The sequence below is a fragment of the Elgaria multicarinata genome, chromosome 5 (genome assembly GCF_023053635.1).
Source record: "Elgaria multicarinata webbii isolate HBS135686 ecotype San Diego chromosome 5, rElgMul1.1.pri, whole genome shotgun sequence".
Lineage (NCBI taxonomy): Eukaryota > Metazoa > Chordata > Lepidosauria > Squamata > Anguidae > Elgaria > Elgaria multicarinata.
In genome coordinates, this window is record NC_086175.1 from 70,110,412 (window position 1) to 70,133,720 (window position 23,309).

At 41.1% G+C, this 23,309-nt stretch overlaps 1 protein-coding gene across 2 annotated transcripts in view; it reads right to left on the reverse strand.

Moving 5' to 3' along the window:
* ABCG1 (ATP binding cassette subfamily G member 1) overlaps window positions 1–23,309 on the reverse strand; it is a 68,086-nt gene that overhangs the window by 23,179 nt on the left and 21,598 nt on the right. For both annotated transcript variants that reach the window (XM_063126584.1, XM_063126583.1), the window contains exons 3-5: window positions 6,589–6,706; window positions 4,809–4,941; window positions 1,485–1,535 (exon numbers count right to left, since the gene is read on the reverse strand). In XM_063126584.1, coding sequence (XP_062982654.1) covers window positions 1,485–1,535; window positions 4,809–4,941; window positions 6,589–6,706 — 302 coding nt within the window. The remainder of the gene's footprint in view (window positions 1–1,484; window positions 1,536–4,808; window positions 4,942–6,588; window positions 6,707–23,309) is intronic.

The window sequence follows — 23,309 nt, forward strand, 5'->3', positions numbered from 1 at the left end:
GGCATGCCTTTCTCCAAGCTGTGCTCGGAACTGAGGGGATGAGGCTGGGCGTAGCACTCGCACTTCCACACGTGCACGTGTGAGGCTTTCGGGGGGGGGGGAGAAGCATTTGTCTGTCTGTCCGGTTCTCCTCCTCCCCGACATCCCATCCCCAACCGCGTTGCGCCAAGGACACTCTGGCCCCAGCGGCTGAAAGGCCACCGCTACCGCAGCGTTGACACCCACCCCGCTCCAACCAAGGCCCTGCGACACCTCATCTAGGCCCCAATCCTAAAAGCTCTGAAACAAAATGGTATTTTTGGCTATTAGGGAGCAGAATATTTGCATGAGATTGTTTCCCACACAGGTCTATTATACCCTTCCAGTGCTTTTAATTGTAAGGAGATATTCAGAAACTGTTTTAATATTCTTTTTGTGTGCTTCAACTCTTTTTGCTATTCTCAATAAAGGAGTTAAAGCGGGGAGCTCCACTAAGGAGACCTCTGTAAACAAGACTGTGACCCTGATCAGATGACACACTAAGCTATTATTATTATTATTATTATTATTATTATTATTATTATTATTATTATTAATCTATATAGCACCATCAATGTACATGGTGCTGTACAGAGTAAAACAGTAAATAGCAAGACCCTGCCGCATAGGCTTAAGCATTTTGAGCTAAACATGTGAACCATTCCTAACCATGGTGGCTACATAATCATGGTTTAAACCTGCCCAATAACCATTTGCTGCAAAAGGGTTGGTGGCCTAACCATGGCTTAGTGTGTTGTCTGAACAGACCCTTTGAATCCATATTCCATTTGCCCATGCAAGTAGAAAGACAGTAAGGCTAACTTCCATTTCCCAGAGTGCCTTTGTCCACTACAGAGAGGAAATGTACTTCCTGTCCAGTGGGTAGAGGAAAAATGAATACCTCATGTTCTATAGAGTTATTTTAACTAGAAACATTTTGATAAAATCAGACTTTATCTTTCAGTACAGTTTTTCTTCAATGTCTTCTTTTCCCAGATAGATAGATAATGCATATTCTGCAGCTATTCAAGTCTTTTTAACCAAATACCTATAACAACAATTTATAATGCCACTTAAGATGAAAACCTGAGTTGCAAATCTGTCTAAGAATATAATATCTAATTGTTTGATGATGCATCCCTCTCATTGTTTGGGCACTTCTGTTAAGCATAGTTACTTTCTCCTTGCTTATTCTTATATTCAATTACTTTTACCCATTGACTGCCGATACCATAGACAACATTGAAACAAACATCTGGAAATCCTTTTAAATAAGCAAGTTTCCAATCTGCCCCCTGCCCCCAGCACAAATGACCTACAAAATCTTATAAATACATTAGTTTCACATATACATATTTCCTCTCCCACAAAAAAAGGTGCCAATTTACAGATTCTTCTTCACAAATGCATTTAAAAAACACTCAACTTGTGTCAAATTTATTCCATGAACAAAGTAATATACATACCATTTCCCTCCTGCCTTCATCCTTTTCTTGAAGTTTCAGGTGAGCAGACACCTAAAATATTAGCACAAAATGATCCATATTAGGACCCCTGGGGACTCTGTCACACTATGAATCTACATGCTGTTCTTACAGTATATAATTTTTGAGGCTAACATGGCTGCTCCTTTGAAACAGAATTATTGTACACAAAACAGCACTTTAAAAGATGAAATACTAACAACAAAATGTGTTGTTCATTAGGCTGAGTATCTGTTGGAGTGACAAGAAAGACAATAACAGATAGTAAGTAATTACTGAAAAGTCACTGGAAGCTAAATTTGAAGGTTTCCTCCTTAGACAAAATATGTTTCATCAGTGCCATGCAAAATATTTCAGTGAGGTCCGCACAGACCTAGGATGTCCTGCTTGTGGGTTCCTGGTCAACAGCTGGTTGGCCACTGTGTGAACAGAATCCTGGACTAGATGAGACCTTAGTCTGATCCAGCATGGCTCTTCTTACGTTCTTATATCACCAGAGGACTATCCTCTGGGTTAAAGGTGTCCTCTATTTGAAGGGCTGTCAAGCCCAGTTTAAAGATGTAAAAAAGCATCAGAAGAAAGAGCTGGACAGCAGACTGAGCAAGGCGTACAGGTCACCTGGTCACAGTCTTCCACACTACGATGAGATGTACTTTATTTCTATTTAAATTGTAATAATTATTTCTAAATATCCATCTATACATATGCAAATGTTATGCAAATGTGTCTCCTTTGTCCTTTTTGGGTGATACTTTCTTCTTTTTTGATAATTCATAAGTGGCCAGCATAGTAGCAACTAATAGATATTGATGTGATGACATTTCTTTAATTATATATTAATATTTGATTTAGTGTCTCTGGGTAGATACTGATCTTACTTTTTTAAAAATGGTACAAAATTGTATAGCACGCTACATTTTAAAAACATGGTTTAAAGAAAAACTATTAAAATTTCCCTTACTGATTCCTGGCCCCTAAACACTTGCCCCCCCCCCAATATTTCTGATTGGCATGTTCAGAAGAGCATATTGGCATAGCCCTCTATGCAGCCATACAGGGAGAATGGCTTATTGGAAAGTATTCCCATGTCCAAAAAATGCCCTACATGTAGAAATACTTTACAGTCAGGGATAAGGCTAATTGGAAGCCTTCTCCTATTTGGAATCTAACCCTTTCCATGTGCAAGGTGACTTTGATATGAGGGAGCTTACAAACAAGCAGTGTTCCATCTCTATTCTGAGCTGGTATGATCCTGCAAGGGTACTTATACCACTTCCCTTCCTCCAAGACTCTATATTTGAATAATTTATTAGGCTCAGATAGACCTTGGGGAAAAGAGAGTTGCATACAGTATACTTAAGAGATCAGAAATCAATTTGATGAGAGAGGAGGGAAGCAAACTGTATACATCTCCCACCCACATCTTTCAGGCTATAACTTGGATCAGCTTGATTCAAGCATTTCACATGAACTGCATCATGTTTTGATGTATTGACCATATGGCCTGAACACATCAGCAGCAGGCCCACCGAAACTACCAATGATTAGCATGGTAAGATTTATCTGAATGGCCCATCAGACATGCTGATCTGCATCTCTTTCTCACAACACCCCCTTTAGGATTTTGTCATATGCTTACTTATATGCTGAAAAATTCATGGAAGACAAGGCTATAAATGTAAGGTGACCATATGACAAGAAAAACCCAGATTTCTTAGGATTTTTGGTAACAAATCTGGGAAGGGGGGGAATTATGAAATTTGAAGAAAAATCTGGATTTTTCCCATCCTCCCAACCCAAAGGACAGCTCTACTTTAATGGGAATTAACAAAAATGCTTACAGCGCCACCATTTTTAAAAATAAAGTCATGAAACTTGGCACGATGATAGCTCGTAGGTAGGGCTTTAGCCATGCCAACATGGCTCTTCTTATTTCTTATGGTCTTACTTTAATTTTTTTAAAAGTTAAAACTGAGAAGTAATTGGTTTTGATAGTAACGAGGGATTCAACAGGACAATTTAATATCTGAATCCCCCTTTCTCCAAAATCAAGCAAATGCTTCCTTTAGACAACTATAATTAAGAGGCTACTCTGAAACATACAAATGTTAGGCATATCACTCAAATAAATGAGCTAGGAATATTATATTTCCAGATGATGATAATAATAATAAAATTTACATATAACAACAAAATTAGCAGCTTTGGTCTGACCCTGTTGCCTACAGCAGACCCAGAAGTTCCAGAGAGGTTGACCCTATAGCCGTAGGCTCAGCCGGTCTAAACAGAACTGGCAGGCTGATTTCCCAGAAGCCCTGGACGACAGACATTTTTAGATGTGTCTGTGCAGTTCAGTTGCTCCAGCATCAGGCCAGTGCAGGGTGGGCTATGCCTTCAACTCCACTGCTTGTTTACAAAGAACATGCAACCTTGTTAAAAGGAAGTGAAGGAAGAGGCAAGGAAGTTTTATTTTGGTGACAGACTGATAACACAAGCTCTTCAATATGTCAAATACCTTTTCTGTAGCTGAATGCCTTTCCTAGGGAGATCAGCCTGGCATCTTCTCTGTCTCACTTTCATATATATGGCAAATCTCTCAACGACTGCCCCAAAGCAAGACTAGAGAAGTCCCGTCTACAGACCATTTCACACCTTTTCCAGCAATTATGCTTCTCATAGGTATATCATTGTAACAGAGCATACATAGGACATGTCTACACAATGCATATATCCCAGGGTCGTCTGTAGGTTGTCCCTGTGCATCCAAATGATGCACAGGGGATCCCAGGGTCAACCAGAGATTTTCCTTGGGATAACTGGGACCGCAGATTTCTCAGTTTTTCGACTGTCCCAAACAACCCCAAGGACTGCAGCTGGTGTGGCATGGGCTCCTGGATCCTCAAACAGGCATGGAGCTGTGCAGGGTGGCTCTGTGCCCATGGGGGTGGGGGGCCAGCAATTTCACCATCCCTGGGATGGTGGTGGGGTTGGGCGCATTTCTCCCCCTTTTTGCCGCATGACCAGCTCCTCTTTTAAAATAAATAAATAAATAAATAAATGGTGCCCGCCATGTCCCTCTTCCCTTCCGGGATGTTGCACAGCCGTATAGATGCTGGGGGAGGATTGCAGGAGCAGGTAAGTCCACAATCCTTCCTCTCCCTCCCGCTACAACCTTAGGTGTAGATGAGCCCATAGTAACCATAGCACACACCATTGCTGCATAAAATTTGAAGCAGCACCAAGAGACCACAATCACAATGAAGAACAAGAGCTTAAGTCATGCAGAGATTTATTTTTAAAATTTACCATCATTGCTTCTTGCACAGTAAGGTGTGGAAGTAGCATGTCATCTTGCATAATGTAGCAAGACACTTTGCGGAATGAACGCAGATCACGGGGTTGTCCATTTATGAGAATCTCTCCCTTCATCCCGGTCTCTCTGAAATTGACCAAGAAAAGAATATAGGATGAAATTTTCCTTCACATCCTTTAGGCCAGACAAAACCAAGAGTTGACATGCACATAGGGTTGTCCATCACTGCGAAATCCCGTTCTTTTTTTACTCTTTGGAGTTCCACAACATATATGACCCACTTTGCATTTGCAAGCAGAGCTGCAGGCTTTTTCCTGAACTCTGGGGATTTTTTGTGCATTTTCTTCCCTCAAGCTTTGCAACTTGCATGAACATCTGAGCAATTTGCACAAAGTATGGATGGATTTGCATAAATTCAGCCACATTTGCACAAATTCACCAATAATTTGCCAAAATTGTTCAGCACTTTGCGCAAATTCCAGAACCTGTAGAGAAAAAAGTGCAACCTGGCCTGACTCACTTGAGACACAGTCGGGCGCTTTAGCAGGACCCAGGATGAAGTTGGGGAAGGGGGCAAACCTAGGAAAACTCGTCAACGCCTCCCCACAAACAGATTTCTCCGCATCTCTACTTGCACATTCCTTTTCTTTCTTTCTTTGTTTTTTCAGGTATGTGTGTCAACTCTGTTTTGGCATAAGCAAGTAAACATGATTTGTGAAATGATTATTAGCAATGCCTGTGACTTACCAAACAGTCCAATGACTGTTTTGGAAATCACAAGATTGTAGACAAGCCCTACATTCACAAAAAATGCAATGTCGTAACAGTGGCACTGTATTTATTTTACCATCTCTGGTGTTCTCTCAATAATGCAGTATCTTGATTGAAAATATTTGTGCCACTAAAACGAAATTATATTTAATGTAGAATTTTAACCAGGGAATTCAATAAGAATTAGGAATACCTAATCTGCTGGAGCAGTTTAAGTGACAGTGGTGCTGATACATAATTAAGCTTTCAGAAACAAGTATTTTATAAATGTAGAGTGACATTACTTGATTAAGAACAAAGATCAGAGATCCTTTTTATACATTAGATGACAACAATCCAGGTTTGTGACAGTGTTACATGTCGGAACAACCCATGTTTAACAAGCCATGAGTTGTTGAGAAAAGTATGAGTGCTGGCTCCTGCCTATGCACCCATTGCCACTACAATAAACAATTCAGTAATGCTCCAATCCTGATTGTTTATTGTAACATCTGAACTTGGAACTTTGGGTTGTTGGAGGATGAACAACCCAGAATTTGAACCCAACAACCAAGCCCCATGTTGGATTGCTACAATGTGCAAACTAGATCAGTGTGTAAATGGATGTTGTATGTAATCTGTTTTTATGCTTTTTATGGTTTTAAATTTTGTATAGCGTTTTTTAATGTTCACTGTTTTAATCTTTGTAAACCATCCAGAGAGCTTCGGCTATGGGGCAGTGTATAAATAATCATAATCATAATCATGTCAACTGGTGGCAGATCTACACCTTGTGTCAAATCATTATGATTGTGGAAATAACATTATGAAAGTGGTATATGGAATGTGTCCTGTGCCCCAATAGTTATCATCACTTTATAGCAGTTCAATACCGCTATAAAGCAGTAGTATAGATCTAGTCTGGGAAATGCACCCTATCATGACTCTATGATATGATACTTAAAAACTTAGGTATGAATCCAAAAAAGCCTTAGGTATGAATTAGCCTTTATAATCACTGACCTGTATCCTGCTAGAAGGTTCATGAGTGTTGATTTCCCAGCTCCAGATGGACCCATAATTGCCACAAGTTCTCCACTGCTGAACTTTCCTGAAATTCCTTTCAACAGAGTCTTGAAACCTGTAAAAAAAGAAAAGAGGGGGGGGGTGTTATTTAGAAATCCACTCCATATTTTCCTAGAAGTTCAAACATATTACATTCTGGAACAGCTCCAACCCAGGTTTTATTTAGAACTTAGGGTACAATCCTATTCATGTTTAGACAGAAAAACTCCTACAACTCTCAGCATTCCCCATTGCTGGCTGGGGTATGCTGGGAGTTTTAGTTATTGTTTTTTGTCTAAATATGTATAAATTCTGTCTTTTCTTACTTAACAAATTTTCTATGTACCAAAATACACATTCTCATAGAGAAATTAAGCACTACTTCCTTCTGCTGTGGCTCTGACTTACCGTGAGCAGTAAAGCATAAGTATTTGTGCAAAGAATTACAAAGTTGAAAGTTCATAACGGAATTTTGAATGGAAAAGATTAATTAACCAAAAACAAAACAAAAACACAACCTTATTTTGAAATTTTCACACAGACAAATTGCTGTATCTATATAAAGCTGAAGCCAAATTGCCATGGAAACTGTTAACAGGGGCATGCTATAGGTTAACAAGATTTTCACTATAAATTGTTTCTTTGATTTACAACTGATTTGTAATTAGAAGAGGGGTTTTGGTGATGAGTTTGTGGCCTTGAACTGGATAGAACACAAAAGAGCTTCTCTTTTCCATAAAGAAGGTGAAAATTACCCTTTGTTTATATTAAACAAGCAGTTGGTTCCCCATGAACAGAGTTCGCAGAAAAAATATATATCAAATCAGGGTTTGTATGTTGTTGCCAATTCAACCTTTAATTTTTTTCTTTATTTTTTAGAAAGTTTCTTTCTTTCCCTCCCTTTCATGCAATAGTCCAGGCATATCAATAATCATAAAAAATCAAGGTGGAATAACACAGAATACATTGTACACATGAATCAGAGAGACCGATGTGCTACAGTCAAAGTGTTATGAAGCTGAGTGATACCAATGCACAGAAAATGTGTCTTGTTTCCTACTTCCTTTCACCAGTCATAACTTATTTGATTTTTTTTTCTGTTGAAGCAATCTTCCAAACCTGGGTCTACCAATCATCCAATGAAACTCCTCTTAAATCCTTCCAAAATAAGAAATTACCAGTCTAGCTGCTGCCAACAAAATTCAGCCAATGGATTGAAGAGGCAATTTCTATTATTTCCCAGAAACAGTCCTAAAAGTGCCAACTCTGCTGTTTTCCCCAGTTGCTGTCCAAGTACCAACAATTTCACCAAAGACTACATTCCAAAACTTTGCCATTTATATCAGGACTACCACATATGCTAGATGAATCCTGGTTCCTTGCATTCCCTCTAGCACAATCTTGACAATACCTGGTGAATATGTGGTAAGTGAACAGAAGTCATATACCACTTTTGAAGAACCTTAAAGGTTGTTCCCTCATATTAATAAAAAATCAAATCTAACTAAAGGTTTATCTTAACTCACTATGCTCATTGAAACATTCAAAGAGTTACATCTTTTATCTTTACGAAACATCCTTAAATACAATGTTCTTGGTGTAAAGTAAACTTTGACTGAAGCCTTAGCTAGACCTAAGGTTTATCCCGGGATCGTCCTGAGGCCATTCTTGTTCATGTAAATGACACATAGGGGATCCCGGGAGCAGGCAGGGACGACCCCGGGACGACCCCGGGACAAACCTTAGGTCTAGCTAAGGCCTGGGTTACTTTTAACTGTAGGTGTCTCTTAATCCCTTCATGATTTGTTTACAGGCCATATGTTACTAGCATAACATTGTACTTTGGCTTGCACCCATGTTCATAATGGTTTGCAGAGACTTTTGGGGTTCATATTTCATTTCCCTTCAATTTGCAATTAATTCTTTGTTTAATATAGTTGACATTTTTATATTAAAATAAACTTATTATTATTATTATTATTATTTATTTATATAGCACCATCAATGTACATGGTGCTGTACAGATAACACAGTAAATAACAAGACCCTGCCGCATAGGCTTACAATCTAATAAGTTGTAGTAAACAATAAAGAGGGAAGGAGAATGCAAGCAGGCACAGGGAAGTGTAAACAGGCACAGGGTAGGGCAAAACCAACAGTGTAAAGTCAGAACAAACTCAATATTTGAAGGCTATAGGGAAAAGAAAAGTTTTGAGCTGAGTCTTAAAAGCAGTGATTGAGTTTGTAGTTCTCAAGTGTTCTGGAAGAGCGTTCCAGGCGTAAGGGGCAGCAGAAGAAAAAGGACGAAGCCGAGTAAGGGAAGTGGAGGTCCTTGGGCAGGCGAGAAGCATGGCATCAGAGGAGCGGAGAGCCCGAGCGGGGCGATAGTGTGAGATGAGAGAGGAGAGATAGGCAGGAGCTAGGCAGTGAAGAGCTTTGAAGGTCAGTAGGAGAAGTTTATATTGGATTCTGAAGTGAATTGGAAGCCAATGAAGAGATTTCAGAAGTGGAGTGACATGGTCAGAGCGGCGGGCCAAGAAGATGATCTTAGCGGCAGAGTGGTGGACAGAGACCAGCGGACTGATGTGAGACGAAGGAAGGCCAGAGAGAAGAAGGTTGCAGTAGTCCAACCGAGAGATAACCAGTGCGTGAACGAGAGTCTTGGCAGAAGAGACAGACAAAAATGGTCGAATCCTGGCAATATTATACAGGAAGAAACGACAGGATTTAGCTACTGCCTCGATGTGAGGAGTAAAGGAGAGCGAGGAGTCAAATATAAAGCCAAGACTACGAGCTTCCTTGACCGGAGTAAGCGTGACATCGTTGACAGTAAGGGAGAATGAGAGGTGAGGAGAAGGTTTAGGAGGAAAAACTAGCAGTTCAGTCTTTGCCATGTTAAGTTTCAAACGACGATGAAGCAGCCAGGCTGAGATATCTGAAAGACATGCCGAGATACGATCGTGAACATCTGGAGAAAGTTCCGGAGATGAAAGATATAATTGTGTATCATCGGCATACAGGTGATATTGGAGGCCGTGAGATTGAATGAGCTTGCCCAAGGGCAGCATGTATAGAGAGAACAACAACGGGCCAAGCACCGAGCCTTGCGGAACCCCAACTGAAAGGGGAAAAGAGGAGGACGAGCTGCCGTTAGCCGACACGCTGAAAGAGCGACCCTCTAGGTAGGAGGCGAACCAGTTATAGACAGAGCCACAGAGTCCAAGGTCGTGGAGGGAATCTAAGAGAAGATCGTGATCAACCGTGTCAAAGGCTGCAGTTAGATCAAGGAGAATAAGAACAGAATAATGGCCTTTAGACTTGGCAGTAAGAAGATCATTGGTGATCTTGGTAAGGGCTGTTTCAGTGGAATGCAAAGGACGGAAGCCAGATTGAAAGGGATCCAGAGCAGAGTTATTAGAGAGAAAGTCAAGACAACGAGAGTAGACCAGACGTTCCAGGATCTTTGAGACAAAGGGCAAGAGGGAGACAGGTCGGTAGTTAGACAGGGATAGTCGATCAAGAGTGGGTTTTTTGAGAATGGGAGAGACTGTAGCATGTTTAAAAGCAGAAGGAAATGATTGTTATAGAAGATAGCCTAATTCTTTTTTTAAAAAAAAAAAACAACTTTATGGACATAAATAAAATGGCAACTTTTAATTATAATGAAACCTATTGTTACTAGTGGAATCAGTCAACAGGAAGCTAGTCAAAAAGGATGACCAACTAACTCCCAACTTTGAACTATCTATCTATGATATTCTGAACCTGCATACAGCAAATTGGATGGCTTGAACGTGTACTTGCATCTTTTACATAAAATGGCAGAATGATTACAGTCTAGATTAAAGCTGGTCTCAAGACAGTCATTCTAGGTAATTCACTGGATTCTCAGCTGAAGAAAAGAGTGTTCTTAACCAGTTCTGACTGTTAAGCTTGACAAAAGAAATAAAATAGGGTGGCCTCTTATGAACTGCAAAAAATTAAACACATCATCAAAAGAAAGAGGACAAAAAACCCTGTGATTTGCGTAATATTGGCATGTGCTAATTAATATGTATAATTGCAAATTTAGAAATAACTATTATAATACAGTGCATCTCTTCATAGTGTGGAAGACACTTCCCAGTAGACACATCTGAGGAGCTCACAATGTGACATGTGTGGCTGGCTGCCCATTCAGCCTATTGTTCTTATGGTAACTGTCGATGGGCAACAATACTTATGGTTATTTATCTTTAAACTGGAATAGGGCATCTTCAAACAGAGGATGCCTTCAAATAAAGGACAGTCCTTGGGCAGCCCTTCAAAGAGAGGCCTGTCTTCTGTAAAGACATTCTATGCCCCGGTATAGAATATTCCAGGAAGTGACACACAAAGTTGTTGGAAGAGTATGAGAAAGTTAGTTTGACTGTATTAAATATTGGAAAGCCAGAGCTGAGCAGGGGAAAAGTTAGAGTTTGCTTGTATTGTTGAACTCTGGGGCTTACGCTGACTTTAGCATTAGGACAGAGATGAACTGTTCCAGTTGCTATAACCCTATCATTGCTGTAAATACACAGATTTTGACAAAGAGGTCAGAGGTTTCCACAAAGAGTAATTGTTCAGAAAACTTCCTTTGGTGGAAATGGGTTTACATGCAGAAAAAAAGAAAATAATATATTTTAGAAATTTGGATTCAGATATTAATGTACATGACAGGATTGCAAAAGTGACCTAACCCCATTAAGTATCTTATATACTGCTACTTTAATATGTATTTGGCTAAATCTTCACAAATTACCCCCATAACATACAGCACAAGTATAGCTGCATTGTTTTTCTTTTAAAAAGGGAAGGGCACAGGATCAATTATAGAATTGGATTTTGTTAATCAGCATTACAGCCAACTAAGAACATAAAATACAATGACATACATTATGCTTTCTAGAAGTGGGTGAAAGGTCTTATTGCTTATGAAGGTCAACCAAGTAGATGTGAGTCGAGTATGTAATACCAGCATTGTACCCTTTATAATCCCATATCAAGGATTAAAAATATTCAGAGACATAAATAACTGAAGACTTTCTGTTGCGGAACATTGAGGCTAATCTTCCTTAGAATCTGTTGACTGATAAATTCTAAATTGGCACCACAAGCTTCCTGTGATTATATATTTGGAAACACTAATGTTTCTGATGCACATATACTGATTATACCAGGAGCATTTGACTGGCGATAATTTGGATAAGCTCAGGAATTAACCATTGTCATGCCTCCTAAGCATCTCTCCCCCTGTCTTAGCTAGAACTGTTTCTTGATTTACCAAGGATCCAAGGGTACTGAGACAGTCCAGAAAACTGCTAAATTGCAAATAGGTAGGAAATTTAAGCAGAATCAACATGACACAAAGCATGCGTATAGGGCTACACTGTGAGAATAAAAGCAAACAAAACCTTTTTCTCTACTATCACCACTTCCACTGAATCCTTATGATGATGTTCCAGACAGTGAATGGATCAGAGCAGATATGTTGAACCTCTTTCAGCCCAAGGGCTGAATTCCATTTTGGAGAATCTCTTGGGACCACATTCCAGTGATGGCCAGCCCCACCCACCCATCCAAAATACCACTCTATTTTAGCTTAAACCACTTACTGCCAGTAATTAATCCTTAGGAAAGGCATTGTGACCATTTAGAAGTGGGAGGAGCTGCACCAAATCCTGGAAAACACCAAATAATTGGTGGTCAGGACAAAAGCAGCGGGGAAACTATAGATTGGGACCACAGGATGGCCGGATTTGGCAGCAAGTCTGTGGTTCTGCATCCCTGGATTAGAGGATGGTCTGTAGTTATCTTGCTGGTCCTCCACCCATCTGGTGGAGATGGGTTTCTTGGAAGACTGCAAACTGAATTTACAGCTTTCTGTTAGGTATACCTACCCAAAGCAAGAAGAAGCCCTTTGACATATCTGGTTATGTACTAAGTGCTAAATCAACAGCACTGGCAACAGCTGTATGATCATGCCCTGAAGAGAGGAGTCACTGAACCATTTCACATGATAAACTGAACATTGTGAGTACTTACTTGGTGGCAGGTTTGTAAACTGCTGGATCTCAGTCAAGCAGCTTTAATGAATACAATTGCTGGCAATAATTTATTACTGCCATATTTTCACAACAAAAAAATTAAATGTTCAATAGAATATATTGCACTCAGCCATTACTCTATCAAATCATCTCAATTACTTTTTGGATTCCTCCAGGACTGGACTGGACAGGAACAAGAGATAAGGTCTTTTCCAACCCATTATGCTGTGCCTTGGAGCACATGCTTTAACTTGGAAACATGTTTCTAGCTGTTCCATTAGTGTTGGGGCTATCGTAAGTACATGTTTGAAGTGGTTGTTGTTGTTGCTATTGTTTATTTCCAGTGTTGTCACTGCTTTGAACACATGTTGGAAAAGCTGCATATAAATGCTTAAAATAAACAACAGATAAGTGAATTTCATCACAATCACTACATAGCTTCCAGACAGCTTGTTTCTAAAATATACATACATACATGTGGTCTTCCCAGTACCACACCTAAATATTGGAATAGTTTTTTTCTGCCAATGGCATACTTTGCAATGAATAAAGCTATTGCCTGTCACCAAATGAGTGCATACTTTGCAACTGATATAAAATTAATGCCTTCATTCTATTAAATGTAGAAGTCAAATTAATGTTCATGAGTTCTCTACTTTCACTGGTTTATTTCTGTGCCTTTGTTTTGGTTGCTGTACAGTACCATATTACTGTAGGAATTCTAGAAATATTATTATTACTTAATATAATAATTATCACATAGGAATCTCTGGCCATACACATGCTTTGCTAGATGGAGGTTTAGCCCGGTACTCACCCCAGGCTTGCCTCTGTGCATCCAGATGACGCACAGGGGATCCCAGGGTCAGGCAAGTGTGAAACCTCCCTGGACGTGGGGTAAGTGAAACCCCATTTAGCCCATTTTTTTACGCGGTCTCGGGCTCAGCCTGAGACTGCGGGTGTGTAGCCTATTCCGCTGCTGTTCCCGGCTACCACACTTACACATGAGTAGCCGGGAACAGCGGCGGATGGGCCGCAGCATTCCTGCCACTGCCGATGTCCTCTGCCTGGGGGACATCAGCGGTGGCCATCACAGGCCAGGGGACATCAGTGGCAGCAGGAAATGGAGGCTAGGGACATGGGGGGAGTGTGATCGGCAGCCGGCGACATGGGGGGCGGGAATTGGAGTCCAGGGGGGAATGGGAGATCGTGGGGGGGATTTGCGGCCAGGGTGGGGAACTTGGGGGCAGGAGGCAGCAGGAAACCCTATTTTTTTTTAAAAAAAACCCACAACTTACCTTTCCGGTGGTGCGCCCCTTTAACAAAAAAAGAAAAAAAATGGCGGGCGTGACAGGGCTTCATCGTGTCTGACATGTAGATAGGCGCAATGGCCCGCACTAGTTGTAGCGTGGCCTCACCGCGCCTGAAGCACCGATTTTCATGTAGGTCTAGCAAGGCCCTAAGGCTGTTTCTACACCTGCTTTTTATCCAGGATCATCCTGGGATCATCCCTGTGCATCCAAATGACACAAAGGGGATCCCGGGAGCAGGCAGGGATGATCCCTCCATTTTCCTGGGATAATCCTTAGGTGTAAAAAGGGCCTAATACTCTTAACGTATAAAAGCATAAAATCTGTTCAAAGTGGCAACAAATACTTTACAGAACAAGTAAATTTCTTCTGAAATTATTTCATCCATGAATATTGATTATTTTTAAAGTACCAAGTCCTTATTCCTCAGGAAGTCATGTTTTAACACTTATTTGGGAAGATTCAATATTAACTTCAGAACTGAAGTTAAGAGGGGCAGCAACTTCTCTGCTCTGTCTGCAGCAAAGTCAAGAAAACATCCCTTTACTATTTTTGTCTCCCTTGTTAGATACTAACATTCATGTGACAACTGTGCATACAGTGAATGTGCATGGGAAGCATGGAAGCAAAGCAGCAAGATTTGCTCCATGCTCTGACCTATGCACACTCACTTAGCCACTACCTTTATGGTCTGTGTATGTATACAAAAATGGGGTGGAACCCAACTAGCTGACTGAAGACTTGCAGCTGCAGAATAGGGGGTGGGGGGTTGAATTATCCCTTGTCTCTGCAGCTCCTGCATCATGCCCCCAAATATCTGATCAGGAAGGCTGGGGGACCTAGATTTTAGGAGGCATGGAGGACTGCAGGCAGGAGGGGAGGAAGGAAAAAAATCCATTCCATGGATGGAAGTCCACGCACACCCATGGTCCCTAACTGTGCCATTTGTATACCCATGGGGACCATAAGACTGTCATGTAAATGTGTATAAGATCAGATGGGGATTGCTACTGCCCCCACTGCATCCATTCATTGTATAGATTGTCACTGTATGGATTGTCATGGAAACGGTGCTAATTTTGTCATTGTAAACCTTATTTGTTATATGGTACACTTGTGCATAAAAATGTTTGAACCAAATTAACAAAAACAAACAAAAAACAACCCTTGGGGAGTGTACTAAATCCAGGTTTTCTAAAGTGAGATATGCAATCCCCAAATGGGATAGGAGCCTTGGGTGGAGTCACGAGAATCAGGTTCACCTTGGAGGAAACAGCAGCCAGCTTCCATATTCATTGAAACAATGTTGTGGTGTTAAATACATGGGTGAAGCAAGCAGTAACAATGCAGTACTGGCTGGCAGGACCACTTTAACAGATCTTCCATTGCTAAAACAAGCATTAACAAAATGGAATGGTTACATGTTGGGGCCAATTCACCATTTGTGAGCTATAGAGGCACTAAAAGGTTACTTTCTTTCCTCCACACTATTTTATTAATGAAACTATCTTACAAAAAGGCCTTCACCTGTTAAGGTTTCAAAAGCCAGGCAAGTGTTTTGGATGTGAATCAACCCAGTCTCAAGGTACCTACGGAGTCCAGAAATATAAAAAGAAACCATGCCTTTGGGGAAAATGCCCCCCCCCCAAATAGGTAAGAATTAAATTACCAATGGGATAAACACTGAATACAAAAATATGTCCCAAACAGCATCTTCCACTGAACTATTTACTTCTAAGAGATGGAGACATGGAGTGAGATTACAAGCACTGATCCTTTAACTAAGACTCCAGTGTAACAGCTCTAGGGACTGCATGTACCTTTATCTAAAAGTAGATATCAAGCAGGTAAGAAAATATGGCTAGGATTGAAAAAAAGATGTTCATTCAATTAGAATTTAAATTCCAGAAACTCTAATAGACCCCTTAACTTTATTGTTCTCTCAGAGGCATGGATTAAATTTCAGCTAGGTATTAGATCTGACAGACAGCATTGTGTTGTCACGGAACAAAGTCTTGACTAAATAAGGTTTATGGCTCTTTATAAAGCTGTTCATGCCATGCTTTCTTCCCCATGCAGTCTGTTCATTGTACAAATTTAATAACTGGATAATGCTTTTCTTTGGAGAAACTAATGCGACGTGACAGTCCACTAGGCAGATAGAGCCCAAACACTATAGCATTTATGGCCACAAAGTTTAGCAGATGGCATAACCTCATTCTTCCTGCCTAGCTTCATGTCCTTTGCTACAAATTAATCGTTGACTATCGTACTGTGATTTTGAATGCATTTTAACTCATATGCTTAGGAAACGTTATGTCCTTTAAAATCCTAGAAGAACACGGAAGAACTTCCTCTATATGGTTTAATCTTGCTGAAGTTATTCAACCATCCAGAGAGCTTCGACTCTGGGGCTTCAATAAATGCAATAAATAAATAAAATAAAAATCAACAAGGTAATAAGGATACAGATGTTTGAAGCCAGAGCCCCAAATAAAGAGAAAAGACAACACAGCATTTGGTTAACAGGCTACAACTTTATTCAAAATATTTCTTAAGGGATCTGCAACTGAATGGATACTTGGGTAGTAAGCATTTTTATCTATTTCAAATCCCCAGTTAGGTATGCCTCTTGGTATGAGATGGTAACGCCCATCTCCCTTCACCTCAGTTTTCCTTGGACAATCCCCTCTGATTTGCAGCCACAGAAAACAGCATCTTGTCACTTATAGTGTGGGTCCTAGCCCAAGTGCTGCTGTTGGCCCTACAGCTTTGGAGCCAGAGGATAATTCAGAATTAGAGCAGGATGATTTAGAACCCAGTCGAATCATGGAATGCTCAGGGCCTCAACAAGAAGATTAAAAACTTCTGTTTCTAGTTAGTGGCAATCCATAGTTTGCCATTTCATCTAAACTACAATTTGCACAAATCATAGGGCTCCATCACACCAGCAATTTATCGCACACTCCCCATGCCTGGTATGCAGTTTTGCAGCCCGATACCCGCATGATGTCATCCATGTCCTGCACTCATTTCGGCTCTTATCCTTCATGTTTCTTTTTCTTTCTTTTTCTTTGAGCAGAGAAAGGCTGGATTATTTTCCATCCCTGTGAAATAAATGCTCTCCTCCCTCCTGTGTACTTCTGTGGTTGCATTCTATCCGACCATCTCGTTCTTTGTTGGGCCGTTGGGGGCGTGTGTTTCTAAGGGTGGTATCATTAGCAAAAGAGAAGGGCGGAGCAGTTCTCCACTCAACCATGAAGGTGGAGGGTGAGCAGTCCCATTAAACTCTACGTTCTTACTCCTGAGTAGGCATTTCACCTTTAAAAATATGTGGAAAATACACCCTCCATGCCCGCAGTGCCCTCATTTTTGAAGATAGAAGATTAAAATTGGTACAGTGATAGCTCTTAAGAAGGGCTTTTAGCATGCCAAATTTGAACAAGATTGGGTTATCCCTTGATTTTTTAATGATTTTTTTTAAATTCCCCCCTTAAACCCTTTTCCTGGTAGTCCACTAGTGTGAAGGATCGTTCTTCCATTGCTTTGATCATGCCAAACTCTGCATCTTCAAGTTCATAAAGTACAGATCTGCTGGTTCCCTTACTCAAAAGTAAATCCCATTGATTTCAACCGCATTTACATCCCACTCATACTAAAATCAGATGTAGGCTTACCGTTGAGTAAACCCCATTGAACAGAGAGAGACTTGCTTCTGAGTAAACACATATAGAACTGATTTTTAATAGTGTGGTCACTCAGAAGCTTTCTTTTTTAAAAGTCTAAAACAGCAAACTGGAAAGAAGTGCTTTGCAAGCCTATGCTTACTTCTGAGGTCTTACTTACTCAGAAGTACGCCTCTCTCTGTTCAATGGGGTTTACTCAAAGGTAAGCCTGCATCTGATTTTAGTATGTTCACGTTCCAAAGCCTCCAGGTAGGGTGAGGGGAATGGGCGTAGGAGAAAGACAGAGTTTTCCTGAAGTGAGTTCAGTAACAACAGAAGCTACGTCCTAGGAAAAAGCAGTGCAAGACCAGGAGTGCCCCATGTCGATTACTAGGGAGGGCGAGGTGTACAACTTACCACCAACCAAAGAACTGTAGGGGGAGGTACAAAGGAGATCTGGGGGGGATGTACATCTCAACGGAACAGCAGCGATATGCTGGTGTGCAGGAGAGGAGAGGTGTAAAGATGAATGAAATGTAGAAGTGCAAAGGTGTAAGTGATCAGGCTTTCACATGCTCTGGAAACAAGGGCAGATAATTCAAGGGCAAACCAGGGCAAACATGCAGGTGTGATGGAGCTCATAGTCTGCTTATAAATCAGGATTAAACTATGGTTTGGGGTCTTGGTTGTGGATAATTATAGTGGACAAAGTTCCTCCCTCACTCTCCTACCATGTGAAGTAAGTAAAGTCTGAACTGCTAGATCCCTTGATTACTTAATTGAATTATCTTCCTTTGATGATCTGTGTGCGATATCCAAGGTAAAGGTGTTCCTGCATTCAAACACCTAGATCAGAGGTTACCTTTACAGTTTGCCTGTTATCCATAGGCAACCAGGAATTCCATGCAGCCAATTGAACAGGCTGGCCTGGTAGAGCACTCCATTCCACCTCCACCACCCTGCTGGTTTCTGTGTTAGCCACAGAGGAAGAAAAGCCTCTTCCACCATGAACAGCATGGAAACACAGAGGGCTGGTGGAGGGGGGAAAGAGTGACCTGTCCTGCATTTGCCAACCCACTTGGTAGAAGACAATGTTTTTATTACCCTAAGTGGCTAGTAACCTGTGCGTCCATGCTGTCCATGGAGGAGGGGGCTTTCTGCTTCCACAGTCAGCATGGAAATGTAGGCTACTAGTTTCTTTTGGACTAGTAACTTGCAGGGTTATTTATAAAGCTGTGGTACCTGCTATGCAGAGTGTGGGGAAGAAGTGTGTGAGCCCAAGGACTACTCTCAAATTCACCATGTAACATCTAGAAAGACATTACTTTAAGGAGGGCTGTGTGCATATAGAATGCATTGTTTCATCCCAAAAATATAGAGAAGTAAAACTCTTACAAAACTTTTCAGCCTTCATCTCATCTCATAAACAAACAAACAAAAATATAACACTTTTAGTTACCACTATCAGTGACCAAAAGACGGGGTGGGGGAGAGAATGGTAGGATCTTGTCTAGTGCTGATGGGTAGAAATGAACATTTTCACCCTCAAATTCTGTTGGAAGCACAGAGCTGATCCACATTAACATAATTTTTCTTAAGTGGCGTTTAATTCCTCTTTCATTCTTTGTATTTGTCAGATCGCCAAATCACAAAAAGTTTTACTAAATAGAGAAGACATTCAATTTAAAAACCTTCTATTGATTCAAAAATCACTAAAAGGCATTACTACTATCATTTATGTAGATATCCAAACAAGTGATGCTTATGACAGTGCTTTTATTACCCATCCCTGATGTAGATTTCAGTCACAGAGGTCATAGGGAACTGCTCTGTACTGAGTCAGACCATAGGTCTATCTAGTTCAGCACTGTCTACAGTACAGAACAGGGATCCCCAATCTTCTTGGACCCATGGGCACATTTAGGAATTTGAGATACTGTTATGGGTGCCACCACAAAATGTCTAATCAGTGGGCTGCTACTTTGGCATCTACCTTTTTTGTCTATGGATCTTAGGGTGCACCTTATTCAGCAAAAAAAAGTTTCCTTTGTTTCTATTGGACACTGCAATAGAATAGATAATCCCTGCAATCCCTGGTAGTGCAGCCTCCCAGTTTACTGAGTACAAGGCAGGGTTGGGGTTTGAGCCCCAACACACAAAATAACTCCTTTGCGCCCACAATTTTCAGTACCAACAGAAACCTATTTCACAGAAGGCAAACTCCTTTTCTCTCTCCACCCCTCTGCCAGCAAACACATTCCCCCTAACTCTTTTTTCTCTGTCACTCTGGATCACCACTCATATACTCTCTCACCTTGGCTCACCCATAGACTGACTGACTCTCTCTCTCTCTCTCTCTCTCTCTCTCTCTCTCTCATACACACACACACACACACACACACACACACACACACACACACACATAGCATAGCACACCTTGGTGGGCACCAAGAAAAGTTCTGGGTCTCACTGGCCCCTGGATCCCACGTTGCCAACCCCTGCCATAAGCTATGCCAAGAAGTTTGAGCTGGTTTCTTTAACTCCAGCATAACAGAGGAAAGCCAGGCAGTCAGCAGGCTTACATTGGTGTAGTAGGAGAATAAAAGGAAGTATGGTGGAGAAAAGGCTTTGGCACTTAAAATCCTACTCAAATTTTAGAGAGAATTATGAACTGTATTTCAGATATAAATGAATTACCCCACAGATATAATTCTACATTACGTTCTCTCTTAAAGAAATTATTAATCTTTTAAAAAGAAAACTTCATCAGGAGGTGATTCCTGAAAGCAGAAACTAGGATTGTCTGAGAAATGTAACGCTAGACATAAGCAGGTACAGTCATTCGCTCGCATCCAGGAGCACAGTGAGCTGCTTAAATGGGTCAATGAACGATAATAACCCTGCTGCTCCCACCAGACTTCATGCAGCTGATTCGGTGATGCATTGAACAGGGCAAACCTCATGCCTACAGGTTTGAGGAATTAGGAGTCATGATGCATTTTGCTCAAAAACCATGATCTGTTCATTTGTTCCTCTCCAAATAAAAGGAAATGTAATGAAATAAGTTTTGTAATGTAATGAAATCTTTCCTCAGAATCTAGGAACACTTCCTTTTCAATCATTGAAGCCTTGTACAAATATTTTGAACGTTATTGTTTTTAGAGAGCAGTGAGATGTTGTTGTTGTTGTTGTTGCTGCTGCTGCTGTTGCTTTTAAAAAGACCTTCTATTTGTTTCTGGCAGGATATATCTAACACCTGGCAAGAAGAAACACACATGCATTCATGAGGATAACGCACCAATATTCACAGGGGCAGATCATACACTGGGGATGGAGTAAGAGATGTCTATGCCAATCATACTGCTACCAGTTACAACATTTTATGCTTTTAACAGAGCAGTCCTAAGGGGAAGGAACCCTATTGACAGATCACTCTGGTCTTGGAGGCTCAGCAGGGCAGGAGGAACGTTGGAGGCATTTTTGCCTCCCTCTCCCCCAAAGCCCATCTAACTTTTCCTCTGTGCCATGGGGCTGGAAGGACTTAGGATCCCTCATGCCATCAGGCAATCCATCCCTGTCCACCTGAACACCTCTGCTACTCCAATTTCTCCCCCTCTATGAGGTGAGAGTAGATGATGTCACCACGGAAACCTCCACAGTGTCTGGGAAGAGCCAGGAGGGAGGCTCAAACTTCAGGAAAAAAACACTCCGAGGTCAGAGTTTTGTCTAAGACCTCATGGAGGTTTTCTAGAGACAAACCACTGACTCCAAGGATTCTTTCTAGGGACCATAGGATAGCTATATAAAAGTGCTTTATTTTTTAAATGTATCAGGCCTACTTATCCAAATGCTTAGAACAATGTGCAAAGGATAAAATACACAACAGAAACAGCCATAACCTTAATAAAACCCATCAGTTCCCTTTAAAACAACTGATACTACAAAACATTTCTAAAAGTATGATGGAACAGGTGGATTTTCACCATTTCCCAAAAAAATTACTGTATTGGTAGCATCTGTGTTTCTGCATATTAAAAATATCTCCTGCAATGAATGTGGAAACAAGCAGTGGATCTTTTCCAGGTCTTGAGTTTATGTCTAGAACATTACAACAATGTTTTAGCTTTCTACTGGATCATTTGCATTAATGATGTCTCAGAAATGAAAAAGAAATATTTTCGCTGACAACACGCTGAACACAAGGCCTTTTGGAAATATTCCTGAACAATTTTAATTAGCCATCAAAATTTGTTCTGAAATGTGTAGAAGCATTAAATAGAAACCCAAGTGCATCACTGCTGTCAGAATAAAAAAGAATTGCATTAAGGGGGTTTCAGGAGGCTGATTCTTACTGTTCCTGCAGTTCAGACTTTGGGAAGTCAGCAACCTTAATAATACTGAACTTCCTTCCATTAAAATAATAAAAAAGCCTAGTTGACCTACATTTAGTATTTTGGATACTAATAAAGTAATATGCAGAAAGCACTGACTCTTGCAATTAAATACATCTTGCAATTAAATACATTTCCATCCTACAGTAAAGTGGTAAATGATTTAGTCAATACACATACAGAATAGCCATGCTTTATTTATGTCATCTATAAAATAATCTACATACATACAAATCTTTTTTTCCTGTTTACTTATTTACATATTTTTGATGAAGAGGGAGATCCTATGGCCCCCAGACAGTGCCAGTAAACCGTGCTCCCCCATCTCCTCCCCCCCCCCTTGTAGCCACTGTGGAGAGAACTGGACTGGTTACCTCTCTGCACTGGAAAACCTGAGTGCAGAGATAGGGAATAGGGAGCGATCCCAGGGAAGGGGAATGGGGAAGCTGCCTTAAGCAGCTTCCTATGCTTGTCCCAACCTCCTTCCCTCCTGTTCTGAAGCGCCGTGGCTAGATCCTGCATTAGGATACTTGACTTGGGAGGCTCCCAACAATCAACATAGGATTGCACACTTAAGCACTAAAATGGTAAATGCTGAAGGAAAGGAAAGCTGCAAAACAAATTCACACAAAGATGCAGCCTCCCAAATTCAGATTTCACTTCTCCTCAGCCACCCCCAAGGCATAAGTGTGCACCAGGGGTGTGCCAAGTGTGCCCAGGCACACCCTAACATCTCAAGCAATAAGCGCTGAATTGAGGGGACCCTTGAGTAGGAATCCAGAAGAGGATCCAGAGACATCATGAGTGGTCTTCCAGCTCCCTCTGGCTGCTCCACTGACACTGCCCTTGATAGCATGCCATTGCTCCAGGCAGCAGGAGCGAAAAGGAATCACTCTGTTGGGAGCCTCTCTGCCAGGGGCCACGCTTCAAAGAGGCCAGGAGGAGGGCCCCTGAAGGGTAATATTGCCTCGTAAGACCCTCCTCTGGCCAATGTCACCACAAATACCAATCAATGCTGGGGCTTGAGGAGCATCTCCTCGTTCCTCCCCCTCACCTGCAGCAGCCCACCCATGGTCAGGCAAGCTGAACGCAGAGTAAGGCATCAATGTCTGCAGTGTTCAATAAATAAATGAAGAACAATAATATCCTTTATAATTGGGTATTCAATAAATGATCACCTTTAAAAAAAATCCCTGGGTGCACACCCTAATGAAATGTGCTGTGCACACCTATGCCCCAAGGCTCTGG